Below are 22453 nucleotides of genomic sequence, written 5' to 3'. Positions count from 1 at the left end.
ATATGGGCTTTTCTGAAGGATAATAGTTCTTCCCTTGTCATTAAATCTATGGTCACATTGCAGCTAAGCAAATCTGCAATGCTGGCGCTGGACACCGACCGGAGGACGGTTCGGTGATTTTTTTTTTTTCTCTAGAAGGGCAATGAAGAGAAAACCCAATGAGGTGAGCAATACATTTACACCCGTCAGCTGGTGCAGGCACATCGCTGCGCTCTGGTCTTCTATCGCTGTACGCACAGTACCATTTTACTGCTTCCTCTTCTTTCATTATGCTCCATTATATACCTGCAAACTAAAAGGTGAAAAAAGGAAGCAAAAAATAAAAAAAAAAATAGAAATGCGGTCTACAGGCCGAGAGGCATCATTTCTGTTTTCTCCTCTCTCTCTCCATGTATCAACCTAAAGCATGGAAAATAAAGTTAAAGGGGTATTCCCATCTCCAAGATCCAATCCCAATAGTAATAATAGCAGCAAATACCTCCATTTAAAAATGTAGTATAGTTCTTCTGATAAGCTATGTTGCTTACCCCATGTGCAGGGCATTGCAGTAGCTTAGGTATCCATGGTTACGACCATTAACAACTAACTACATAAGTGGTCGTAATCATGGATATTTAAGCTACTACAATGCCCTGCAGATGGGGTGAGCGTCATAGCTTATCAGAAGAACTATACTACATTTCTAATTTACGGTATTTGCTAATATTATTATCATTACACCTACTACATATTGGGATAGGATCTTGGAGATGGGAATACCCCTTTACATTCACCACCTGGACAGCAGATTGCTGCAATACAAACTTGCAGATCCCCATTGTTCTGTCTGCAAAAAATAACCTGGCAGTAAGAGTCTGCACTTGGAAAAAAGGTGGCTGCTCTCTTACAGAAACAGATTGTCAATGGAGCTAAGCAGCAATACCAGGCTCGGCCATGGGACAAGAGTGGTGCTGTTCATGAGAAAATGCAGGTAATTTTCTCTAATTGATATAACCCCCTTATAATGGTATCTGGAATTACAGAATGCCTTGTGTCAGAGCCCAATGTTTTGGGATATAATGTCTACGAGGGATACTGAAATTGATGGCGCCATATAAGAGAGTAAAATTAGAAAAATTCCAGATAAATAACTTTGGTGCAAGGCTGTGAGCTATGCCACTGTATGGATATAGAGATCTCCTTGCGGCCCGGAGAGTATTATGTTAGTAGGATGTGTACAGGTGCTTTACCCTAGATTGTTACTAGATGCCTATGCACAGAACAGAGCAGGAAAATACACTTTTTCCATAGGGAAAAAAAACCCAACGGTGTACTGATGTATATTAGTCTAGGATTGGGGACCTATAAATACTATATGGTACGGACGTGCCCACAGCCTGAGTTGTATGGCAATTCTGTCCTTCTCCCTCCTAGTAATTAAAGCAGTTCTCCAATGTCCCCTGAAGTCACAGCATTTGCCCTTTTCCTGCTATTCTCCTTATTTAGCATAGACGTCAATGCAGTAACAGTGTCACAAAAATCATGGCAGTGCCAAACTCCCCCACAAGTAATAGTTGGAGCTACTCTCTTTCTTCCAGACTCTTCTTTATACATAACCAGAGCAGTCTCCCAAAGTAGTGGTGGGCCATAGTTGTTCACTGAGTAGGATCTGATGGGTTTTGTCCAACCCATCCCCCCCTTAGGCTGAGGTCACACTTGCGAGCTCAATGCGAGAAAGTCGCATCAAGTCCTGGCATTGCCTCCGGCACTCAGGACCGGAGTTTGGGGCTGCATGTATTTCTATGCAGCCGCACGCTCCGGTCCCGAGTGCCGGCGGCAGTGCCAGGACTTGATGCAAGAGACTCTTGCAACTTTCTTGCATTGAACTCGCAAGTGTGACCCTGGCCTTACAACAATATCAGGGTTTGTTCTGTTTCCCCAGTGGTCATAGGATGACTTCTCCCTTCACTCAAGTATGGTGCAGCATGGTGGTTCAGTAGTTAACACTGTTTTTTGCAGCGCTGGGGTCCTGGGTTCACATACATCCAAGGACAACATCTGCAAGGAGTTTGTATGTCCTCCTAGTCTTTGTATGGGTTTCCTCCGGGTTCTCTGGTTTCCTCCCACACTCCAAAGACATAGTTGTGGAGACACAAGGGGTCAGCGATTGCCCTGGTCCGCTAGCCAAAACCGCATGGACCAGGGATCATCCAACGAAACGCCGCTGTCACACGGTGACTCACGGTGTTACTCGACCCAATGGATGGTCGGTCAGCTAACGGCACAATACACATACAACAGGGATGGTATAGGTGACAGGAAGGCCCTACTCATAAGGAATGGGGAATGGTCACAACCTGAGCTCAACCTGAGACTGACCTTGCACTCCCCTAATGCCCTATTCAGGTCCTTTCCCCCACCGCCATCATGATACCTCGTCCCTGTCACCTACCTCTGCCCTGGCTAGTGCACTGGCCGGTGACGGGCACTAGCCACACCACTGCAGATAATAAACACAGGGGGAAGTGACAAACACCAAAGGGACAAGGTAACAAAAATTTCACACTTAGCTTTCTCTGCTGCAAAGCTCCGCACAGCAGAAAAAAGCACCAGATCAGTGAACTCAGCAGAAGCACCACTGCACCCAGAGAGCTCCTTATTCCAGCTTGGTCACTGCAGATTGCTCTAACACCGAGAGTCAGCTGATAATAATAATAATAATCTTTATTTTTATATAGCGCTAACATATTCCACAGCGCTTTACAGTTTGCACACATTATCATCGCTGTCCCTGATGGGGTTCACAATCTAAATTCCCTATCAGTATGTCTTTGGAATGTGTGAAGAAACCGGAGTGCCCGGAGGAAACCCACGCAAACACGGGGAGAACATACAAACTCCTTGCAGATGTTGTCCAAGGTTCTAATCCCACCTTGGACAGCATCTGCAAGGAGTTTGTATGTTCTCCCCGTGTTTGCGTGGGTTTCCTCCGGGTACTCCAGTGCTGCAAGGCTTCAGTGCTATCCACTGAGCCACCGTGCTGCCCCTAAATGCATCAGGTGACCTTTTACAGGATGGTGGGAGTGGTCACCGCCCACATCAGCTCATCCAGCAGCAATGCAATTACACCAGCTTGCCAGCGGGGAAAAACTGACATTAACCCTCGATACGCCAAAAGGAAAAAAGGTTTCTCCATGGAATCAGATCTGCCACAAAACCAAAAAATAGATTGTGACACCCGCTCTCCTTTTTACGTGGGCGTAACACTACTCACACAACACAGGGTGAGGGTAAAAGAGTGTGGCAATACATTATTGAACCACAAAACAGGCAAATAGCACATAGAACAGTCCCAGCAAAATACCCAAGATGGTGCACATTACAGAGTCTCACCCTTCTGCTGACTCACCGGGATAAGAGCAGCTGTGACTTCAGAGCTTCCAGGGCTGACTACCCCACCTGTGGCACGCACAGAGGAGATAACGACAAGCTTAGGAAGATGACAGCCCATTGAGATACAAGGTCAGTTGACCAGAGGGTCACAATCTGGCTTCCGCTTCCAGGGCCGACTACCTGCCCATGTGGCATGCACAGAGAGAGGTGGGTCCAAATCCTGACTATCCCAAACGTATCCATTGATTCGCGTTGGTCAATGTAGCAGATCTGTATTCCAGCCGGGGCCATTATCCCCTAAGCTGGCATCCTGTAGAATGCATTATCTGTGTCCCTCGTGATGGAGCCATGATGTCTTGGCTGATGTTCTGTAAAGAGTCTCTGGTTCTTTTTGGATGTTTGGATGTCTTGGCTGAATCTCTGTCTCATGTTACAGAGGCATATAAACCATTTTTATAGTTAACAACTGTCCTTCATCCAGTATTCACAGGTAAAGGGGAAGAATGGTGATAAGACCAACTCGTATTGTTTGATTATGTAATTTATTTGCATAGTTTGTCCTCCTCTATTTTGCAAATCAACAAACTGGCTGGCCTGGACAATGTGTAATCAACATATCCGCAAACATCCATGAACCCTGTATCACTAGTCATCCAGGATAAGAGCACAATATGTTACAACAAATTGTCAACTTACAAGTCAATATTACAGGCTTACACTAACAAAATTCTGTTTTCTTGATCAACCAGAAAGAAATACCTAAATTCAAAAGTCAACATATAGATAATCTATTCCTCCAGGCTTGTTGAAAATAGACATCTGGCTAATTAAGATAAAATGCAATGTCGTCACAGTAGTGATACGGAATTTAGATTGTGAGCCCCAATGGGGACAGTACCGATAATTTCTTTAAAACACTATGAAATTAATGGCGCTATACAAGTGAGTAAAATAAATAAATAAAAAGTGTTTCATGTGCACAGCAGATCTCTTTTCTTCTATACTCTCTGCTAGCACAAAGCTTTATGTGAGCAGCCGAAGATTAGCTGTTGCTCCTCCGGAATCAGAGATCAATGAAAAATTAGCCAACAGCAGTTGTCAATATCTGCCTGGCACAGAGCCTTATTCCATGTACACATAGATCAGCACCAGAATCAGACACCTTGGAAATATAGATACTGAGATGTACAGTTCCTCAGGGGCCGTCCCTTTTCATGTTCCTTAGGGTTTAGACCGTCCTTGCAGATACATTTCTACATGGATCCCTGCAACTGAACTGTATTCAATAACACGAAAAAATGCATTTATCTGAAAATCTCAATGCCCCTTAGAGTGAATGATTGAATCACTTTTTTCACATTAGCATTTTTTTAAGCACTTTGGAGAAGTCATTACCTATATGTAAAAATAAATAATTAATTGGATATCCTATATTTTGTATTCTGGCTACCGAGCTTCATGTAAGGCTGACAGGTTCTGTAGAGATCACTTCTCCTAGGTAATCTCATTATCATCATAATCAGGATTACAATGGAAGACATCACTCCATGTATAAACTCATCAATAATGAAACTGGAACACCATGAAGGGCAAGCTGGAAGGTAGAGCAAATTCAAAAAGTATCAGATGCATCAAGCACCTTGCCCCAATCTGTGGCAGGGGCATAAAAGCCAGATTTAAAGCTACATTTTTTAGCCACATGAAAGATCAAAAACTGACTGTGGGATGATTGTGGAATGTCTCCTTTTAGTTGATGTGCCAGTTGTCGCCACTTTTCACAATCTCAGTGGGACAGAATCCTTGAATTGAGAGATGTCGGTTTATCACTCCGGTAGATCGTTACGTGCCTGGCCAAAATGTCAACACTGTTCAACGCTGATTGTTCCAGTAGTTGTGAGAACAACGACGAACTTCAAGAGGTGGGCAGAGGCAAACCTCTGCACGGATAGATCGTCAGATTAGAAAAATGGCGCATGATCCATTCTGTACTGCAAGTGAAACTGGACATCAGATGCCAAGTCTGAGGCATCAAATAGTGTCTACACAAGGTGTTTGCCCGACATCAGGCTATGAGCCTGGAATCCAGCTGCAGGTGATCCTCTGACCTCACAAATCCACTCTCAAAGGATATGGAATAAAATGAAAATGGATTCAGGAATGGAGATCTGGTTTCCTCAGTGATGTCTCACTTTCGTCTTGATTTTGTTGTTATGATTACGAACCTTTGTTTCCTCGAAACGCGTTGGATGAATCAATAAAGAAATAAATCTGTTATCTGGACCTCCCTTTCTTGTGCCTCTTTTGTCGTGGACGCAATGATAGCTTAATATTGGTCTGGAGACATGAGCAACAACATGGAGATGTACTCATGAGGGAACATCACACAAGAACTTTTCCTGGAATTATGGGTGGGGTGGCATAATGTATGGAAGCCGGACACCTTTAGTCTTTACTCCAGGTAAACGGCTTGCCATCACATTGACTTTGTAGTGGAACCAGTGGCACGGCCATTTCTCCAAAGTATCCTAGCAGCTGTTTTTCAATACGACAGTACCAGGCTGCATTTTGCTGCTGCTACTGTATTAATCAACATATATTTGTCCAGATAGTAATACAAAAGTTGATTCATGGACAGCACTTCTGAACATAGAGCGTTACAACAATTCCAGAGATAAAATAAAACTCCAGAAAAAGTGAACAATGATGTAAAAAAATAGTATATTACTAGTGATGAGCGAGTATACTCGTTGCTCGGGTTTTCCCGAGCACGCTCGGGTGGTCTTCGAGTATTTGTGACTGCTCAGAGATTTAGTTTTTGTTGATGCAGCTGCATGATCTACAGCTGCTAGCCAGCCTGAGTACATGTGGGGGTTGCCTGGTTGCTAGGGAATCCCCACATGTAATCAAGCTGTCTAGTAGCCGCAAATCATGCAGCTGCAGCAAGGAATTCTAAATCGCCGAGCACTAACAAATACTCGGAGACCACCCGACCAATGAGTATACTCGCTCATCACTATATATTACTTTATTAGACAACAAAAATGATAGAGATGTAAAAGGAGCCTCAACAGAGGGAACGCAGACAGCAGGTCATACAAGCAAAATATAAACATACATGGTGAGATAGCTGAACAGCATCAAATAAAGTACATATGATGTTACATTTAATAACATATTTAGCTGCAACTGCAAGAGGACCAGCAAAGCTTCTCTCCACCTCGACGCGCGTTTCTACCAGAGGCATGAAGAAACTAAGTGAAACGCTCCCCGGTAAGAAGCAAAGTGAATCACGCGTCGGGGTGGAGGGACACAGTGTTATCCTCTTGCAGCTGCATCTAAATATATTATTAGAAGTAACATATATAGTTTATTTGATGCTGTTCAGCTACCTCACCATGTAGTATATGGATTATCAAGGAGGTCAGTAATCTATAGGTTTATATACAGTTGTTGATAAACACTTTTTCTTGTACTCCATGCATTATATTTTCCTTGTATGACATGCTACGCGCATTCCATCTTTTGAGGCACCTTTTACATCCCTTTATCATTATTGTTTTCTAATAACGTAATATACTATTTTTGGACATCATTGTTCACTTTTTCCAGAGGTTCATTTTATCTCTGGTGTTGTAATGCTGTGAGTAGCCTGCGCGGCCTGAATATGCTATCATGGCCTGCAACGTCTCTGGACTTGTCTACCATCGAGCACTTCTGGAACGTCATTGGTTGGCAATCGCAAAGGAAGATGCCAGCAGCGATTCTTGATGATTTGCCTCAGTGAATTCTGCGAGGCAGTACATTCTTAAGGCAACCATTAATTAACTAACTGATAGCAGCCAAGGCATTTGGCATTTATACTTAACAGTGAGCAAATTGAGATATTTTAACTTTTTGTTCCCATTCTTTTACCATTTGCGGATCATTAACACGCCTATCGATCCTGTGATTTCCATAATTCCACGACTTTTCCTTCTTGGTGTTTCAATTTCAATGTTGAGCAGTGTAGGCAGGTGAAGTCACAGCTCACCTCCTCCCCATCCCTTTACAATGACCTCTGCATAGGTCACACACAATGCCCACAAAACTTCCCCACAGATGTTATGGTCCATGTAACTACTGTAAATCATATTTAACCTGATGTTAAAGCAAATTGCCAGCTCAGATCCTAATCATATCAAGTATAAAATGTAACAATAAAAATAGATTAAAAAAAATATGTTTCGGTATATGGTTTTATTATTTAAAATAAACAATCTAGGTAACACCTTGCCTTTACATGTTCTGTTCACCATGTTCTGGCTTTAGGAAATATTGCAAAGTAAATGGACATTCGACATATGAGCCTGGAGTGATCCTTGGCTGTGTAAAAATCCTATGAGAACGCAGATGAATTGGTCTTCTTCATAAAAATGCATTTACAGTAAGCTCCCAAACCCAATGCTGCAATAACTAATCTTTTCCTGGTTAATCAAGCCTCGGCATAGGTCAAAACATCAATTCCTAATCTTCCGATGCAGCTCGTGAAGCTGTACAGCTTGCATATTAATCCAAGTGCATTAGATTTGTAAATGAGTTCATCCCTTACAATAGGTTGGTAAGGTCAAGGAAACCGGTCAATGACATATTATAAAGTGACACATTTATTGGATTCCTGGAAACTAAAAAAAACACAAAAAAAACAAACCCAAAATTCTAAAATCCGGTTTACACTCCTGCAAAGGTTATCTCACAGGAGGCCAGGACAGCTCCCGTCTTGAACAATGCCCCTCGGAGGACTGGTGTCATATTCTCAGGATATTAAAACACGTTTGCCCTTTAACAATGCCGTTGATGGTTCTAGACACAGAAAGTTTAATGGGCATAAGTGGTTATCCAACACCAAAATGACTCGAGGACACAAAAGATATTAAGTAGGTTTCTATAACGAACTGTACTCCGTAACGTTAATTGTCTAATACAATTGGAGGCACCTGATGGTTGACTTGTTCCCTGATTAATGTTTAGTAACCTTATGGCAAGGGTTACGGTATCTCATATGATATGAAATGTGCTCCCACATAAATGTTTTATTACCACCGCTATCACTTACTCAATTATGAAAGAAGCAAATTAAGCTGCGGGGCCTCACATCAACTCGGAATACATGAAGGAAACCAAATATTGAACAAAGTTTCAGAGCAGGAGCTTAAGTAGAACTCATGGGGCTATTTAAAGCCTTGTGATGAAATGACACCAGGCAGAAATAGTTGCTCGTAGAGTAATTTTATCTCACCAGGAGATATATACTGGAGCTGGAAAGGTTACACCATGTATGATACTGACTGTCCAGACACACTAGACCTCATGGATCCCTGAAGATAGCAAGGTCAGATGACGAAGAAATAATCAGTATGTTGAAGGGGTGAATTAAATTTGTCACCACCCATTGAATAATTTTAGAAAGGTTATGGTCGTCACTCCGGGTGGATGGTTGTGCTCAGTGATAGGATGGATATCATGACAATAAGGCACGAAAGACCACGGCACTCCTCAGTTGCAGTGAAGAACATTTTCATTGGTCTGTCAGCACGTCATGTTCATGGATACCACACTTTACAAGATGCCAAATTTTTGATCCTCCTGGACCTTGATCACAGCCTGTTGGGAACATCGTGAGGTTGACAGCATCCTAATTGAACTCAATAAAGACAGAAACATTGGCCATTTTGGAAAGTGCGGTACCCTTGACCATGACCTACTGATAGGTCAATAACATTTTCTTCACTGAAACTAAAGAGGGCCGTGGTCTTTCGCGCATCACTGAATAATTTTTGACCCTATATCATACTTTCCAACTTTTCTAAAATGCTTACTGGGAGAATTTTTTGGGTAAGCATTATTAATGCCAGTTTCCTTCCCACTACATGGGTTCTGCGTCCCAACTAAAAAGATGTTGGGAGAGAGCTGCCATGAGGGATGTGTGTGCAGTCCCCGGGAGACCTGGAATGTATTATACAAGACCAGGAAGTCTCCACTTTTCGGGTGGGCCTTCAAAGTGTCCTGGAAGTAGTATGCCCTGTCACTTCCAGCATTAAAATCAACACTTTATGCTCTCTGTGTTAAGATGGTCATGTAGTTTAGACTTTGATCATCTGATGTGTATGACATGATGACGTTTAACTCACATTTGTTTCTTCTTTGTCAGGGCAAGAAAAAGGACTAGGCATGTTACATATCAACATGCTCAATCTTTGCTTCTCAAGGCAGACAACTTGCAGCCAGAGAGGTTTAGTAACGGCCAAACACCACCTCCACCCATAGTCCCATTTAGATGAACCAAGTGTGCAAGTGTTAAAGGGAATCTGACAGTAGGATCAACCCTCCTAAGCCATCTATATGGGTATGCAGGTCCTAGAAAGTTGAATCAAATGATACCTTGATATCTGTAATCCGATGAATGGGCAATGAGAAATTCACATTTATAAAATATGTAAATGAGCTGAAAAGATGTCAGGGAAGATCCTCCTCTGGAAAATAACTCTTCTCAGCTCATTTACATATTTGAAAAAGGTGAATTTCTCAGGCATCATTCATCGGATTACAGATATCAAAGTATCATTTGATTCAACTCTCTAGGACCTGCATGCCCATGTAGTCAGCTTAAGAGTGTTGATCCCACTGACAGATTCCCTTTAAGGGAGTTTGTTGAAAAGTGAGTATTTTGGCAGATAGTTACCACATTTATATTCCTTTAAAGGAATTAAATGACAGATGTTCACAAGCACTAAACCAACTGAGGAGGAGACATTGTTCCTCTTCTTTTGGATTGCAGTATGGCTCAGAACAAAATCAAGATTATTATATCCAAAGTGTTTTTCTTTAGTGCTATATTGTTTTCAGACATTGTCGAATAATTTTAGTGTCATTTTAAGAATGATTTGCGGTGCATATTTGAGGTAAATTTACATAAAATAAATCCTACGCGAAAACTATTAACTAAATGAATAAAATGAAAATAAATGTTCTCTTAGAATTTTTTTTTACAATTCGGAAATGTGGAATATTTTGCTATCAAAACAGGGTGACATAAATCATAGATTAAACCATGTTCCACATCACACCAAAAATATTTTTGACTTTACCAATTACCTGCCCATGTGTGCCTAGTATCATCCAATACAACACCACTAATATAACGTTTTTGTACTAAATATTAGATTGGTTAATAGAATTGTGTCACACATCTTCCCCTAGGATGTTAGGGTTCCTTAGAAACCATGATTAGTTGGGCAAAGAGAAGGACAAAAAAGAAAATAGTTGCACTGTTGACAAATGAAGCATATTTTTACTGCACAGTAATTTACAGGTAGATGAATTATCCTACGACAGATTCAAATTATATTAACAACTGGCAATCTTAACTTTTTTTTTTTACAAATACCGTATATCTAAATTGTAGAATAAAAAATAATGCATAATTTTAAAGTGCGTAACTACGGTATATACTCAAGTATAAGCCAAGATTTTCAGCCCCTTTTTTTAGGCTGAAAGTATACCTCTCGGCTTATACTTGAGCCATTGTCCCAGGGGATCGGCGGGGGAGGGGGAGTGGCGGCTGTCAAATGATACTCACCCCCTCCCGGCGCGGTCCCTGCTTCTCAGATGGTCTCTGACGCCGGCAGCTTGTTCCTGTGTTCAGCGGTCACGTGGTACCGCTCATTAAAGTAATGAATATGGATGCAACTCCACTCCCATAGGGGTGGAGCGCATATTCATTACTTTAATGAGCGGTACCATGTGACCGCTGAACACAGGAACAAGCTGCCGGCGGCAGAGACCATCGCATCAGAGAAGCAGGGACCGCGCCAGGAGGGGGTGAGTATAACGGGGGAGGGTGAGCCATGTGATATTCACCTGTCCCCGTTCCACCGCCGGGCTCCGTCTTCTGCATCCTCTGGCTGTGATGTTCAGGTCAGAGGGCGCGATGACATGGTTAGTGAGCGCCCTCTGCCTGAACAGTCACTGCAGAGACCCGACAGACACAGCGGCGCGCGGTGGTGGAAAAGAGACAGGTGAATATCGCAAGTGCCGGGGGCCTGAGCGACGAGAGGTGAGTATTTTTTTTTTTAATCGCAGCAGCAGCAGTACATGGGGCATAATATGCTATGGAGCATCTTATGGGGCCATCATTAACCTTTTATGCAGCATTATATGGAGCATATTTTAATATGGAGCATCTTATGGGCCCATCATGAACTTTATGGAGCATTATATGGGGCATATTTTGTATGGAGCACCTTATGGGGCACATCATGAACTTTATGGAGAATTATATGGGGCGTATTTTGTATGGAGCATATTATGGGGCCCATCATGAACTTTATGGAGCATTATATGGGGCTCCTGATTCGATATGGATATTCAAAAACAGGTAACCTACTGATGTCTCAATTAATTTTACTTTTATTGGTATCTATTTTTATTTTTGAAATTTACCAGTAGCTGCGGCATTTCCCACTCTAGGCTTATACTCAAGTCAATAAGTTTTCCCAGTTTTTTTGTGGCAAAATTAGGGGTCTCAGCTCATACTCGGGTCGGTTTATACTCGAGTATATACAGTATATATGGGATGCAGAGCTAGCAGTCATTCTTTCAATAGAAATTAGTGAAGATCAGTTTTTCTATTTGTTCCATAGACATTTTAAGTGGCTCTCCAAAAATCACAACGTACACATAAGATTGGAGATAACTTTCTGATGACAGCGTGGGTCCCAAGCTCTGGGACCCCAACATTTCCAAGAATGGGGGTCTGAAACCCAGCAAAATAAATGGGCTATGCAGAGCATTGAATTGGTGCAGAAGCTCGACCTTTGTTACATTCATTGTCTATCGGACTGCTCGAAAAAATGAGCACTGTTCATAGATAATATATGAAGTGGAAGTTTGACCTCCACTCAGTTCAAAACAGGCCGTTCTCTGGGTTTCTGTGCCATGTTGTTGGGTTCACTGGAGAACTCAAAGGTCAGACTCCCACAGATCAATAAGTTATCCCTCATGACATTGGGGAACTATTGACTACTGGTCCACTCAATCTCCACTTGACTGCATAACTGTAATGATCAGTACTGGTCCCAGTGGTGGGACCCTCAGTGATTATACATTTATCACCTATCCTTTAGATAGATGACAGATGTCTATTGTGGCACAATCCCTTTCCTTTACTAGGAGTGTCTCAAGGTTTTGATGGAATAAACGGTTTATAACGAACCTCTACAAAGAGTAACTTGACCAAAAGTGTGGCTAGCTCTACTAAATTAGACCTTGGTATTAGGTTAACTTTAAGTGGGTATCATTAATTCGAAATTCAAGGTCCCAGTATTGATCACGATGCCTAGACAAGACAAATGTCTCCTGACCTGAACTCAACAACCTACCTCATAAATGCCTATAGATCATAGTGTGATCCGATTCTCCCCGATGAGGAGTAGATGGAGAAAAAAAAGTCTCCATTTTCTCCATTCTGTCAGTGCGTGGAAATCAGACTGGACTCAGATGGGCAGTCCGATGTTTTCCATGGACTCACTGACTTGCCTGGCCGAGTGCGATCCAAATATCAGATTCAACTGGGACATTCTGTGATTTTTACCCTGGCCCGGCTCTATCCAAGGAAAAAATCGGACATGTGCACGGCCCCATAGAATAACATGGGGACGAGTGCTATCTGTCAAAACGACTGATAGCGCTTGTCCTATTTTTACAATCATGTCCTCGAGCCCTAAGGCTCAGAGTTCAAGGTAGGAGACATTTGCCTTCTCCAACCATTGAGGTTCATACTCGGACTGTAAATGTTAGACACGTGAAACTGGCCTTAGGGACGCATATAAGGTCAGTTATATAAATTAAATTAAATATACTATTTAATATTACTAGCAATGCATCAGCCTATTATGGTAACAGGTCACATTAACGCATCCATTTACTGAACTTATATCATTCCAAGCCCATCAATGAAGGAGGTGGCACCATTTGCTCCAAAGACTAAACAATCTTCTACAAATCTGTCTCACATTGCATAATGGCGACCATCATAGAGTATTGGCCAAGTAGAAATATATGTGATTTCTATTTTTCCAAAAAAGGATTAGCAATTTATTTTCCCAACTACTGTACTTCTACAAAATCTAAAACAATTTATAGGGAAAAAAAATTACAAACCGAGAAGGCTCCTTCTAAAAATAATGCCTTAATATTACCGCACAATCAATGCAACAATGGAGCCCACAGCTGCAGTCTGAAAACACTTACACAGTGAGTGGAGCTAAGAACCCACAAACTTACCAGGCTGTGCATAATTTTCACTCCATCTGGATTGACTGTTAGTGCTTCATTGTATATCTGCTTTGCCTCCTCCAAACAGCCTTTCATCTCCGCGAGCTTCCCACGCATGTACAGCACAGTGTGTGATGTGGGGAAAAGGCTGGCTGCCTCCTGGATACAAAAGCCTGCTTCTTTCATATGCTGTTGTTCCATAAAGAGTTCAGCTACACAATAAAGAAAAAAAAAACAGTACAATAAATAACTCATTATTTCTAATTTCGACCAATTTTTCCTGCTCTATAAACGTGTAGGGGACTGACTGACAGGCTGTCATACAACACCTGTACGCTCTGCAAGGATACAAACAAGCATAATAATATAACCTCTCCACCAGTAATCTTCCCAGGATTCCCCTGATTAGAAAGTGACATATTAGAGTAGATAAATCAGGCCAATCTGTGGAGTGATGGCACCATCTTCCATGGTTAGGGCTCATGGAGACGTCAGTGCAAATCGGTCCGAGCACGGAGGGCTAATGTGTGGACTGGCCACGTATCTCCTGACCCGAGCGCGACCGCCTCATAGAAATATATCAAGCTCCGGTCGATGACTTGGCGCCAGTGTCTGTCCTGTGGTTCAAGATGGGACCGATTTGCACTGATGTCTAAATGAGCCCCTAGCTCGGGGTCACGCGAGGATGATTCCCTCTTCCAAGAGAATTGGTTATGATTGTGGTAATGGTACTCGGCTCAAACTCTGATCCACGTTTGATCGGAGAGTCCGTTTACTGAGATCTGAATCTCCGGCGACCGGACAAAGGAACTTTTTTGTGTCCGGCAAAAAACCGGACAGCGCCTGATCCGGCGCTGTCCGGCTTTTCCTATAATGGAAGCCTATGGTGCCGGAATCCGTCAACGAGTGATTCCGGGGACGGATTCCATTTTTTTAAACTGCATATGCCCAGAACTTGTATTTTCCATTCTGGGGTCTGGGTCTCTCTCTCTCTTCCTCTCTCTCTTCCAGAAACTTACCTGATCCGATTGGCCAGAACAGCTAATCAGATCCGGCAGAAAAACTGATCCGTTGCATAAGTTTTTCACAAATTTTGCCGGATCCAGCGATACATCCCGCCGCCGGATTATGCCTGACAGCGAAAAACAGATGTGTGAAAGTAGCCTTACACATCCAAATCCTTCACTATAAGTGACTGTCCCTAGAGCAAATACAAATGATAAGACCCCATATGTGTAGCATTATGTTTATCCACACTGGATCTCATTTGCCAAGTGGATGTCCCAACACTCAGCGCTTCCAGGTCAGCTCGTAATTCATTTAATCTTCTATAGGCGGAATAAAATCGACTGTTCCCCACTCTCTGGCCTCTGTAAGAATACATGGCATGCAACTGCTAGGGCCATTTATTGGCTCCAGGACCAGCAGGCACTGGAATGAGAAGTATTTGAAAGGTGACATATCCTTATTTTATCATGTTATTACATTGCCCATTGGTAGACAAGTTAAAGGGATTTTCCAGGAATTCATTAAAGTCTGTGTCTATTGAACTTCGCCATCCAAAGTCCAACTTCTCCTCTGAAGTTCCTCGTATATCAGACAGTACGGGTTTGTCATTCACAAACAGCTTACAGTTTAGCCTCAGGTGCAGATTTTGTACCACGGTCCAAAACACAAATCGCCTAAAGAAATGGTTGATTTTAACTTTCTCCATGTTAGCTTGTTCTCCAATAAAAATTACCTTTTTTTTTCTTTAAAGATCTGATGTGCTGGTCTTGAGAAATCTAGAGTAGAAGCCATATTCAGGAAGTGCACAGGGGGAGTGTCAATGCACTTGACACACACTCCCCCAAGTGCACTTGTAGCCTGATTTGCATAGATTTCTCATGATCGGTACATTGGATCTCTACAAAAAAAACCCACACTTTTTATTGTAGAGAAAACCCCCTATACCGCCACACCACTACTTCCATATGTAAAAACATGCTGACAGGTGCTCTTTAAAAGTCAGCGTGGAAGGACATGATCCGTGTTATTCATTATATAAGAAGCGTATGCTGGTATCCACGATGAGGATAGGAAAAAAACCTACCGCTGTACTGTATTTATCCATACCTTTAGCCCTGCTGTAGCCCATTATTTTCCAGTGTGCGGGAAGGAAAATAATTGGCATGGCGCTGCTGTGTGACTGTCAGCGGAGCTACAGAATTCAATTGTAGGGTTTCAATCAAGCAGTACACAACATGGATCAAAATGTAACGGTATCAAAAGATTTCGGCACATGACAAGACCCACAACAGAGAACTGGGATGATGTACAGAACAGAAGGTTAACCCACTGGGTTCTGCACGTCTGGATGCCTCACATAGCACACGATTATACCGTAAGCTCACCTACAATGGAGATCTCACCGTGGTCAATGCACACCAATTATACCGCCAATCTAGATTATATAATTCAGCTCGTCTATGAAATCCTTCACATAATGAGTTCTTCAAAGCAGAGCTTTCCACAATGGACTTTTTTAATATGCACAATAAATGGCGCCTTGTGATCCTCGGGGAGATATCGTCACTTGTGCATGGTCATGACAGTTGAGTATGAGAAGAAATTAATTGGCTGATATCAGTAAGGTTATTAAAGCATAACTTCAGTGTTTTTTTTTCATTGTAGTGCTTGAGTGATGTATCTAATCTAAGTTCCCTGTCCCTAGTGTTATACTCAACAGCCGCCGTCTTCACCTGTTCTCAGCGCCGGTCCTGGCGGTCTTTTGAGGGCTTTGACCTCTCGGATCATTCTAGTGTTTGCTGATCAAGCCGGAAATCACAACTCAAAGTCTATGAGTGCCAGAATAAGGCTTTCATAAACCTATGTTGAGAGATTGTGATTGTTATGTCTGACTTCCGGGAAGTCAGATGTTGTGGTCAAAAGATGATGGCAAGGGACTGGAGCGGTGCTAGAAAGAGCGGAAGATTAGTTGCATCACTCCAGCAGTGACATAAAAAATGCTGGAGTGCTGATTTAATGGTTTTCTCAGGAATGTTCTGCTGTGCTGAATGGATTTGATCCAATCATCAAGATCTGCTGCTGGCAGCTTCCTTTGCATTTTCTGATCAATGACATCCAAGATGAGCTCAATGGGAGACAAGTCCAAAGATACTACAGGCCAATGTGATATGTTGAGGCCAAGCAGGTGGCTCATTGAAGCACGAGCAACATGTAATATGCAATTGTTGTGTTGAAAACAAGGCTCCTTGGCCAATTTTCAGAAATGGCTGTACAGGATTGGTCTGGAAACCCAGAGAGAAATACCATTAAGTGTCCTTCATAAGGGAACATCACACTGGGTCTACTCCCAGGATTATGATGAGGGTGGCATAATGTACAGTAGCTAGAGCCCTCTAGTCTTCATTTCAGGTAAATTAAAAGCCAAGGGTTGCATTAATTTAGTTGTGGAACCAATGGGACAACACAGATCAGCACTTGCAAAGGAAGCTGCCAGCAGCGGATCTTGATGATTTGCCCAAGTGCATTCAGAGAGAACATTCCGTAGGACAACAATTATTATTTTTATAGCAATCAGAGCATTTAAGTTTGAGGATTTCTGCACATGGCGCTCATACTAGATAAGATTTCCATTTTATCAACATTTACATATGATTAACATTTCTATTGATCCTTTGATTTTCATAATTCTACAACCTTTCCTTCTTCGTGATGCAATGTCAATATTTAGTAATGTAGAAAGAGCTTCATGTAATCCCAGAAAAACTCAATGAAATCAGGGTGCTGTGGAGGTCATATCATCAACACTTTCTGGATTTGCTGGTTTCTTTTAGCTGTAGATACTTCTTAATTACATTGGCTATATTTTTGGGTCATTGCCCTGCAGCAGAAAACATTTAGGGCCAATCAGACAGCTTCCTCGTAGTATTGCATAATACTGTATCTGCCTACATTTCTCAGGATTGAGCAAACCATTCATCTTGATCAAATACCCGACTTAATTCGCTGAAATGCAGCCACAAACTTGTAAGGAGCCTCCACCATGCTTCACTGCCGCCTGCAGACACTCTAATAAATTGCTCTGCAGCCCTTTGGTGAACAAATATTGTACAGTTTGACTCATCAGTCCAAAGCACCTGCTGCCATTTTTCTGCACCCTGGTTCCTATGTTTTCTTGTATAGTTGCTGCCAGTTCGGAGTTGACGGCACTGCTGATCATTTTCTCATTTAAAGGGAAGTAAGCATGATATGTCTCTCATTGCTACAGTAAGCTTCCTGGTCTTTGAACGTCAAGGTTGCCGATTTTTTGGTGCTATTGCAAAAAAGCTTTAACGTTGTGCAGGATACTTTGTCGATTTAGTCCGCGCTGCCACAATAATACAGATTCAAATGTAATGAAAAACTCTGGTGGTTTATTCAACGCGATTCAAGGTCTATCTGACCCCTTCAACAGGAAAATACCACAAAGACATACCTTTAAAAACGTCAGGCACGCAAAAAATAAGCCCGCACCCAACGTGAGATCACGAAAAATGGAGACGCTACGGGTATCGGAAAATGGTGCAATTTTTTTTTTAGATAAAAAAGAACCTAGACATGTTTGGTGTCTATGAACTCGTAATGACCTGTAGAATCATAATGGTAGGTCAGTTTTAGAATTTAGTGAATATAGTAAAAAAGCAAAACAAAAAACAATTGTGGAATCCCACTTTTTTTTTGCAATTTCACCGCAGTTGGAATTTTTTTTTCATTTTCCAGTACGCGATATGTTAAAACCAATGGTGTCGTTCGAAAGTACAACTTGTCCCACAAATAACAAGCCCTCACATGGCCATATTGACCAAAAATAAAAAAGTTATGGCTCTGGGAAGAAGGGGAACAAAAAACGAAAACGCAAAAACGAAAATACCCCCGGTCATGAAGGGGTTAAACAATAGTGAATGATTTTTCTGATGATTGCTTCCCTTTAAATTACAGGGGGGGGGGGGGGGGGCACTTTTGAGAAAAGGAGCTGTCAAATGTGGAAAACCCTTTCAAGTGGCTTCAAGGGTGAAGTTTTACTGTAACTTTACATATTGCGCATAATTTTTGACTGCATTCCCAAAATCAGAAGGTTAAATGTCAAATAAAAATGTAGTAGAAAAATCATGAGAACGTCATAGAGGAGACGTAATTGTGCTGCTTTGTGCCCCCCCCCCCCCCGCATGTTTCTATGCAGCTAATGATAGAATATCGTATGTTACCGTGTGTCACTGGGCTCCGTTGTGGCGGCAAATTATCTTAATCTCATTTATGTGCAACAATTATAGATGTCACGGGAAAAATCTTTATTTTCCCAGAAGTTGTCATGTACTGTGCTGCAGAAAATGAGACTGGAGCTTAACTAGGACAGGATGGAAATCAACATTCTGCCGGCATGTGAAATGATGCTGCAGGCAGCGCTAATGCAGGTATTCGGAATTCATCGGAGACGACGCCTTTGACAGACCATATTGCTTGATAAAAAATGTGCATTTTAATATCACAGTCTGTAGGATGGGTAAACAGCGAGAGTTTTCTGTAAATGCAACATAATAATCCTACTACAGGCAGCAAACGCTCACAGCTTGGAAATGGGAACGACTCTGTGCCAGGAACCCGGCACGTTAGCGGCCTCCGACCTCCCGTAATGATTGTAAAGTAGAATTATTACAGGTCTAAGATCAATAAGGTTCAGAGCTAGAGTATGGCATATCCGTGGCAGTCTGACAGAGGAGGCTGGGTTTGGAGGATGGTACCTACCGGGATGTGTAGTGCCTAGTGCAAAATTTGGAGGAGGAACGATAATGGACTGGGGCTGGTTTTCTATGGTTCAGCCCCTTTTTCCGCTAAAGGGTAAAATGAAAGAGGGTTTCACACTAAATACACCAAGGGTCTGACTGATATCGAAAATGGGGTCCCGAAATCTCATTCTGAATAGAATGGTAGTTTGCATGTATGACCGTCGCTCCATTCACTTCTATGGGACTGATGAGATAGCTATCGACATACAGTGGATGCACAAAGTCATGACCTTGACACATCCGACACCGATGGGATAAATTGTGAGCTCGGCCCTCTCCTCCAACATCAGTGTCTGACCTCTTAAATGCTCTTCTGGATGATCATAAACTCCCACAGACCTCTCCGAAATCTTGTGGAAAGACTTCCTAGGAGAGCGGAGGCGGTTATATTACCATGGATTTGGTATGGAATATATATGATTGGAGGGCACGTTCGTCCCACCGTTGCCTGGTGGTATTCATAGCTAACCCATCACATCAAACATCTACTCCTATATGGGGGCAACATATGGAATGTGGAGCTGAGAAGATGATAGTTTTCTGAAAAAAAAAATCTCAGTATATCTAGTTTGTGGATTAATGGAGACCATTGAATTCTTCTGAAAGGTTTTATCCCATGAATCACTTACATAAAAAAGTCCACTGGTTTCAAAGTAATATCAAATATAAAAAGTATTTTCAAGCATAAAAATATCTTTTTTTATGCTTCCTTGTGTCCACCCTCGCTGCTTCTGATGTGATGCAAGGGGATGGAATCTGTACAGAATCAGTTTCCTTCCCCCTCTGGCAGCTAACAATACAGACCCAACTACCTACCCCCACAGATAAACAATGCAAAAGCGCATTAGGGTCTTATCCACGTTATAAAGAGAAAACAAAAGTGTGGTTTGTCCTGAAGAAGGAGTTTGAGTGACTCCAAAGAGCGTTGACATTAAACCAGCATTTCTACATCTCATGGAGGCTTATCTTTAATCAGCAGTGCAGATTACTCCCATCGCCCTTGGCACATTCGCAGAAGTTCATTGTGGATCAGGGGCGTAACTCTAATAGGTGCAGGTGTTGCAGTCGCCCACGGGCCCTGGAGCCTAAGAGATTTAAGTGGTCCCTTTGGCCGATATTAGGAGACCAATACTATTACAGACCTATGATAGTTAGGGGCTATGTTGGAGAATTTGCATTGGGAGACACGGGCTGCAAATTACGTGACTGTTTAGGATCCAGATTAGTGAAGGTATAAAATATATGAATATGTACGCTCTGACAAATCCGGCTGATACTGCTCACCGGGAAGGGGGTAATTTCGCTACTCATTGGGTTGGATGGACGGCTTAGAAGAGAGCCGTGGGTGCAGGGGCACAGCACAACAGGATAACTGGACGGGACCTGGAACTGCAGAGAAGGGTATCCGGAGAGGTACCTCGATGTAGTACAGCTGGGTGTGCAGAAACCCAAAAACAGGAAAGCCAGCTGACAGTTAGGCACTTTATTGCAGCAGAGCCTAGTGTGCAAGTAGAACCAAGAAAAAGCAGAGACGGATTGATTGACAGGCACCTTGTTGTAGCAGAACACAGGGTGTTGACAGTACCCAGGAACAGCAGAGCCAGATTGGCAGACAGGAATCTTTGTTTAGAGGAAGACTTGTGCTGGTGATACACGTTAAGAGAACAGTAGAAGAGTCCAGAGATGTAATGTTAGATTTGCTTTATGGCAGTCCAAGCAAGGTAATCAGCCTGGATGCTGCACTGCTTGAATACTCAGGCGGTGTGCTGCTGCCTGAGCAGGCCTTAAAAGACCTTGAGATGTGATATCAGAGCTGTGGACTGGATTACTATGGTAACTACGCACCTGAGGGAACACAAGGAGCACAGGGATTCAGCCACCAAAGAGGGAAGACGCACAGATCGGCGCTGAAGCCAGGACACTGAGTAACTCCATCAGAGAAGAACGTTGCCCTATGATGATCAGAGGATCACTGTGCCAAGACATGGCTGTGAGAGCGCCTGTGTCCACCAGCACTCAGTGTCCTAGGTGGATGTGCACATTGTTTTATACTTTGAACACCAGGCGGCACCATGCTGTGCAGGTGAATGTCATAACTATTTTATCATTATCAACAGAATGTAAATGGCAGATACAATTGTGCTGAAAAGTTTACATACCCCGGCAGAATTTTTGCTTTCTTGGCCTTTTTCAGAGAATATGAATGATAACACCAAAACTTTTTCTCCACTCATGGTTAGTGGTTGGGTGAAGCCATTTATTGTCAAACTACTGTGTTTCCTCTTTTTAAATCATAATGACAACCCAAAACATCCAGATCACCCTGATCAAAAGTTCACATACCCCATTTCTTAATACCGTGTATTGCCCCCTCTAATATCAATGACAGCTTGACGTCTTTTGTGGGAGTTGTGGATGAGGTTCTTTATTTTCACAGATGGTAACCGTTTTATTTTCAATAGAGCAAAAGGAGGGTGATTTGAACTTTTGTGGGATTTTTTATAAAACCTTTTTAAAAAAAAAAACTTTTTACTGTATTTAATAGTCCCCCTAGGGAACTTGAAGCTTCAATAGTCCGATCGCTTGTGCTATACATAGAGCAGAAATCAATAACACAGTGTTCACAGGAGGATCATAATGACAGGCACAGGGGGCGTCATCAGCAGACTCCCGGCTGTCATGGCAAACCACTGGTACCCCGCAATCATGTCACAGGAAGCGTGGACTGACACGCGCCACTATCGGCGCTTCTTAAATGCCAGAGACTGAAAGCGAGATTTAACTGGATAACAGCCGTGGGCGGAGAACCGATTTTGATGCTGCAGTCACCATCTCTTTTTGGTATGCCATGTTTTAAATAAAACTCTGATTACATGCGGGTTTTTTTTACCTGTTGATTGTCTGCAGCTAATGCAAGCCTACTGGAAAAATCTGAACATAAA

At 42.4% G+C, this 22453-nt stretch overlaps 1 protein-coding gene across 3 annotated transcripts in view; it reads right to left on the bottom strand.

Moving 5' to 3' along the window:
• TTC7A (tetratricopeptide repeat domain 7A) overlaps nt 1-22453 on the bottom strand; it is a 390080-nt gene that overhangs the window by 47736 nt on the left and 319891 nt on the right. For all 3 annotated transcript variants that reach the window (XM_077282426.1, XM_077282427.1, XM_077282428.1), the window contains one exon: nt 13693-13895. In XM_077282426.1, the coding sequence (XP_077138541.1) occupies nt 13693-13895 (203 nt within the window). The remainder of the gene's footprint in view (nt 1-13692; nt 13896-22453) is intronic.

Source organism: Ranitomeya variabilis, chromosome 2 (genome assembly GCF_051348905.1).
Source record: "Ranitomeya variabilis isolate aRanVar5 chromosome 2, aRanVar5.hap1, whole genome shotgun sequence".
In the NCBI taxonomy this organism is placed as follows: Eukaryota; Metazoa; Chordata; class Amphibia; order Anura; family Dendrobatidae; genus Ranitomeya; species Ranitomeya variabilis.
Note: the sequence above shows the minus strand (reverse complement) of the source record. Positions and strands in the feature narration are given on the sequence as shown.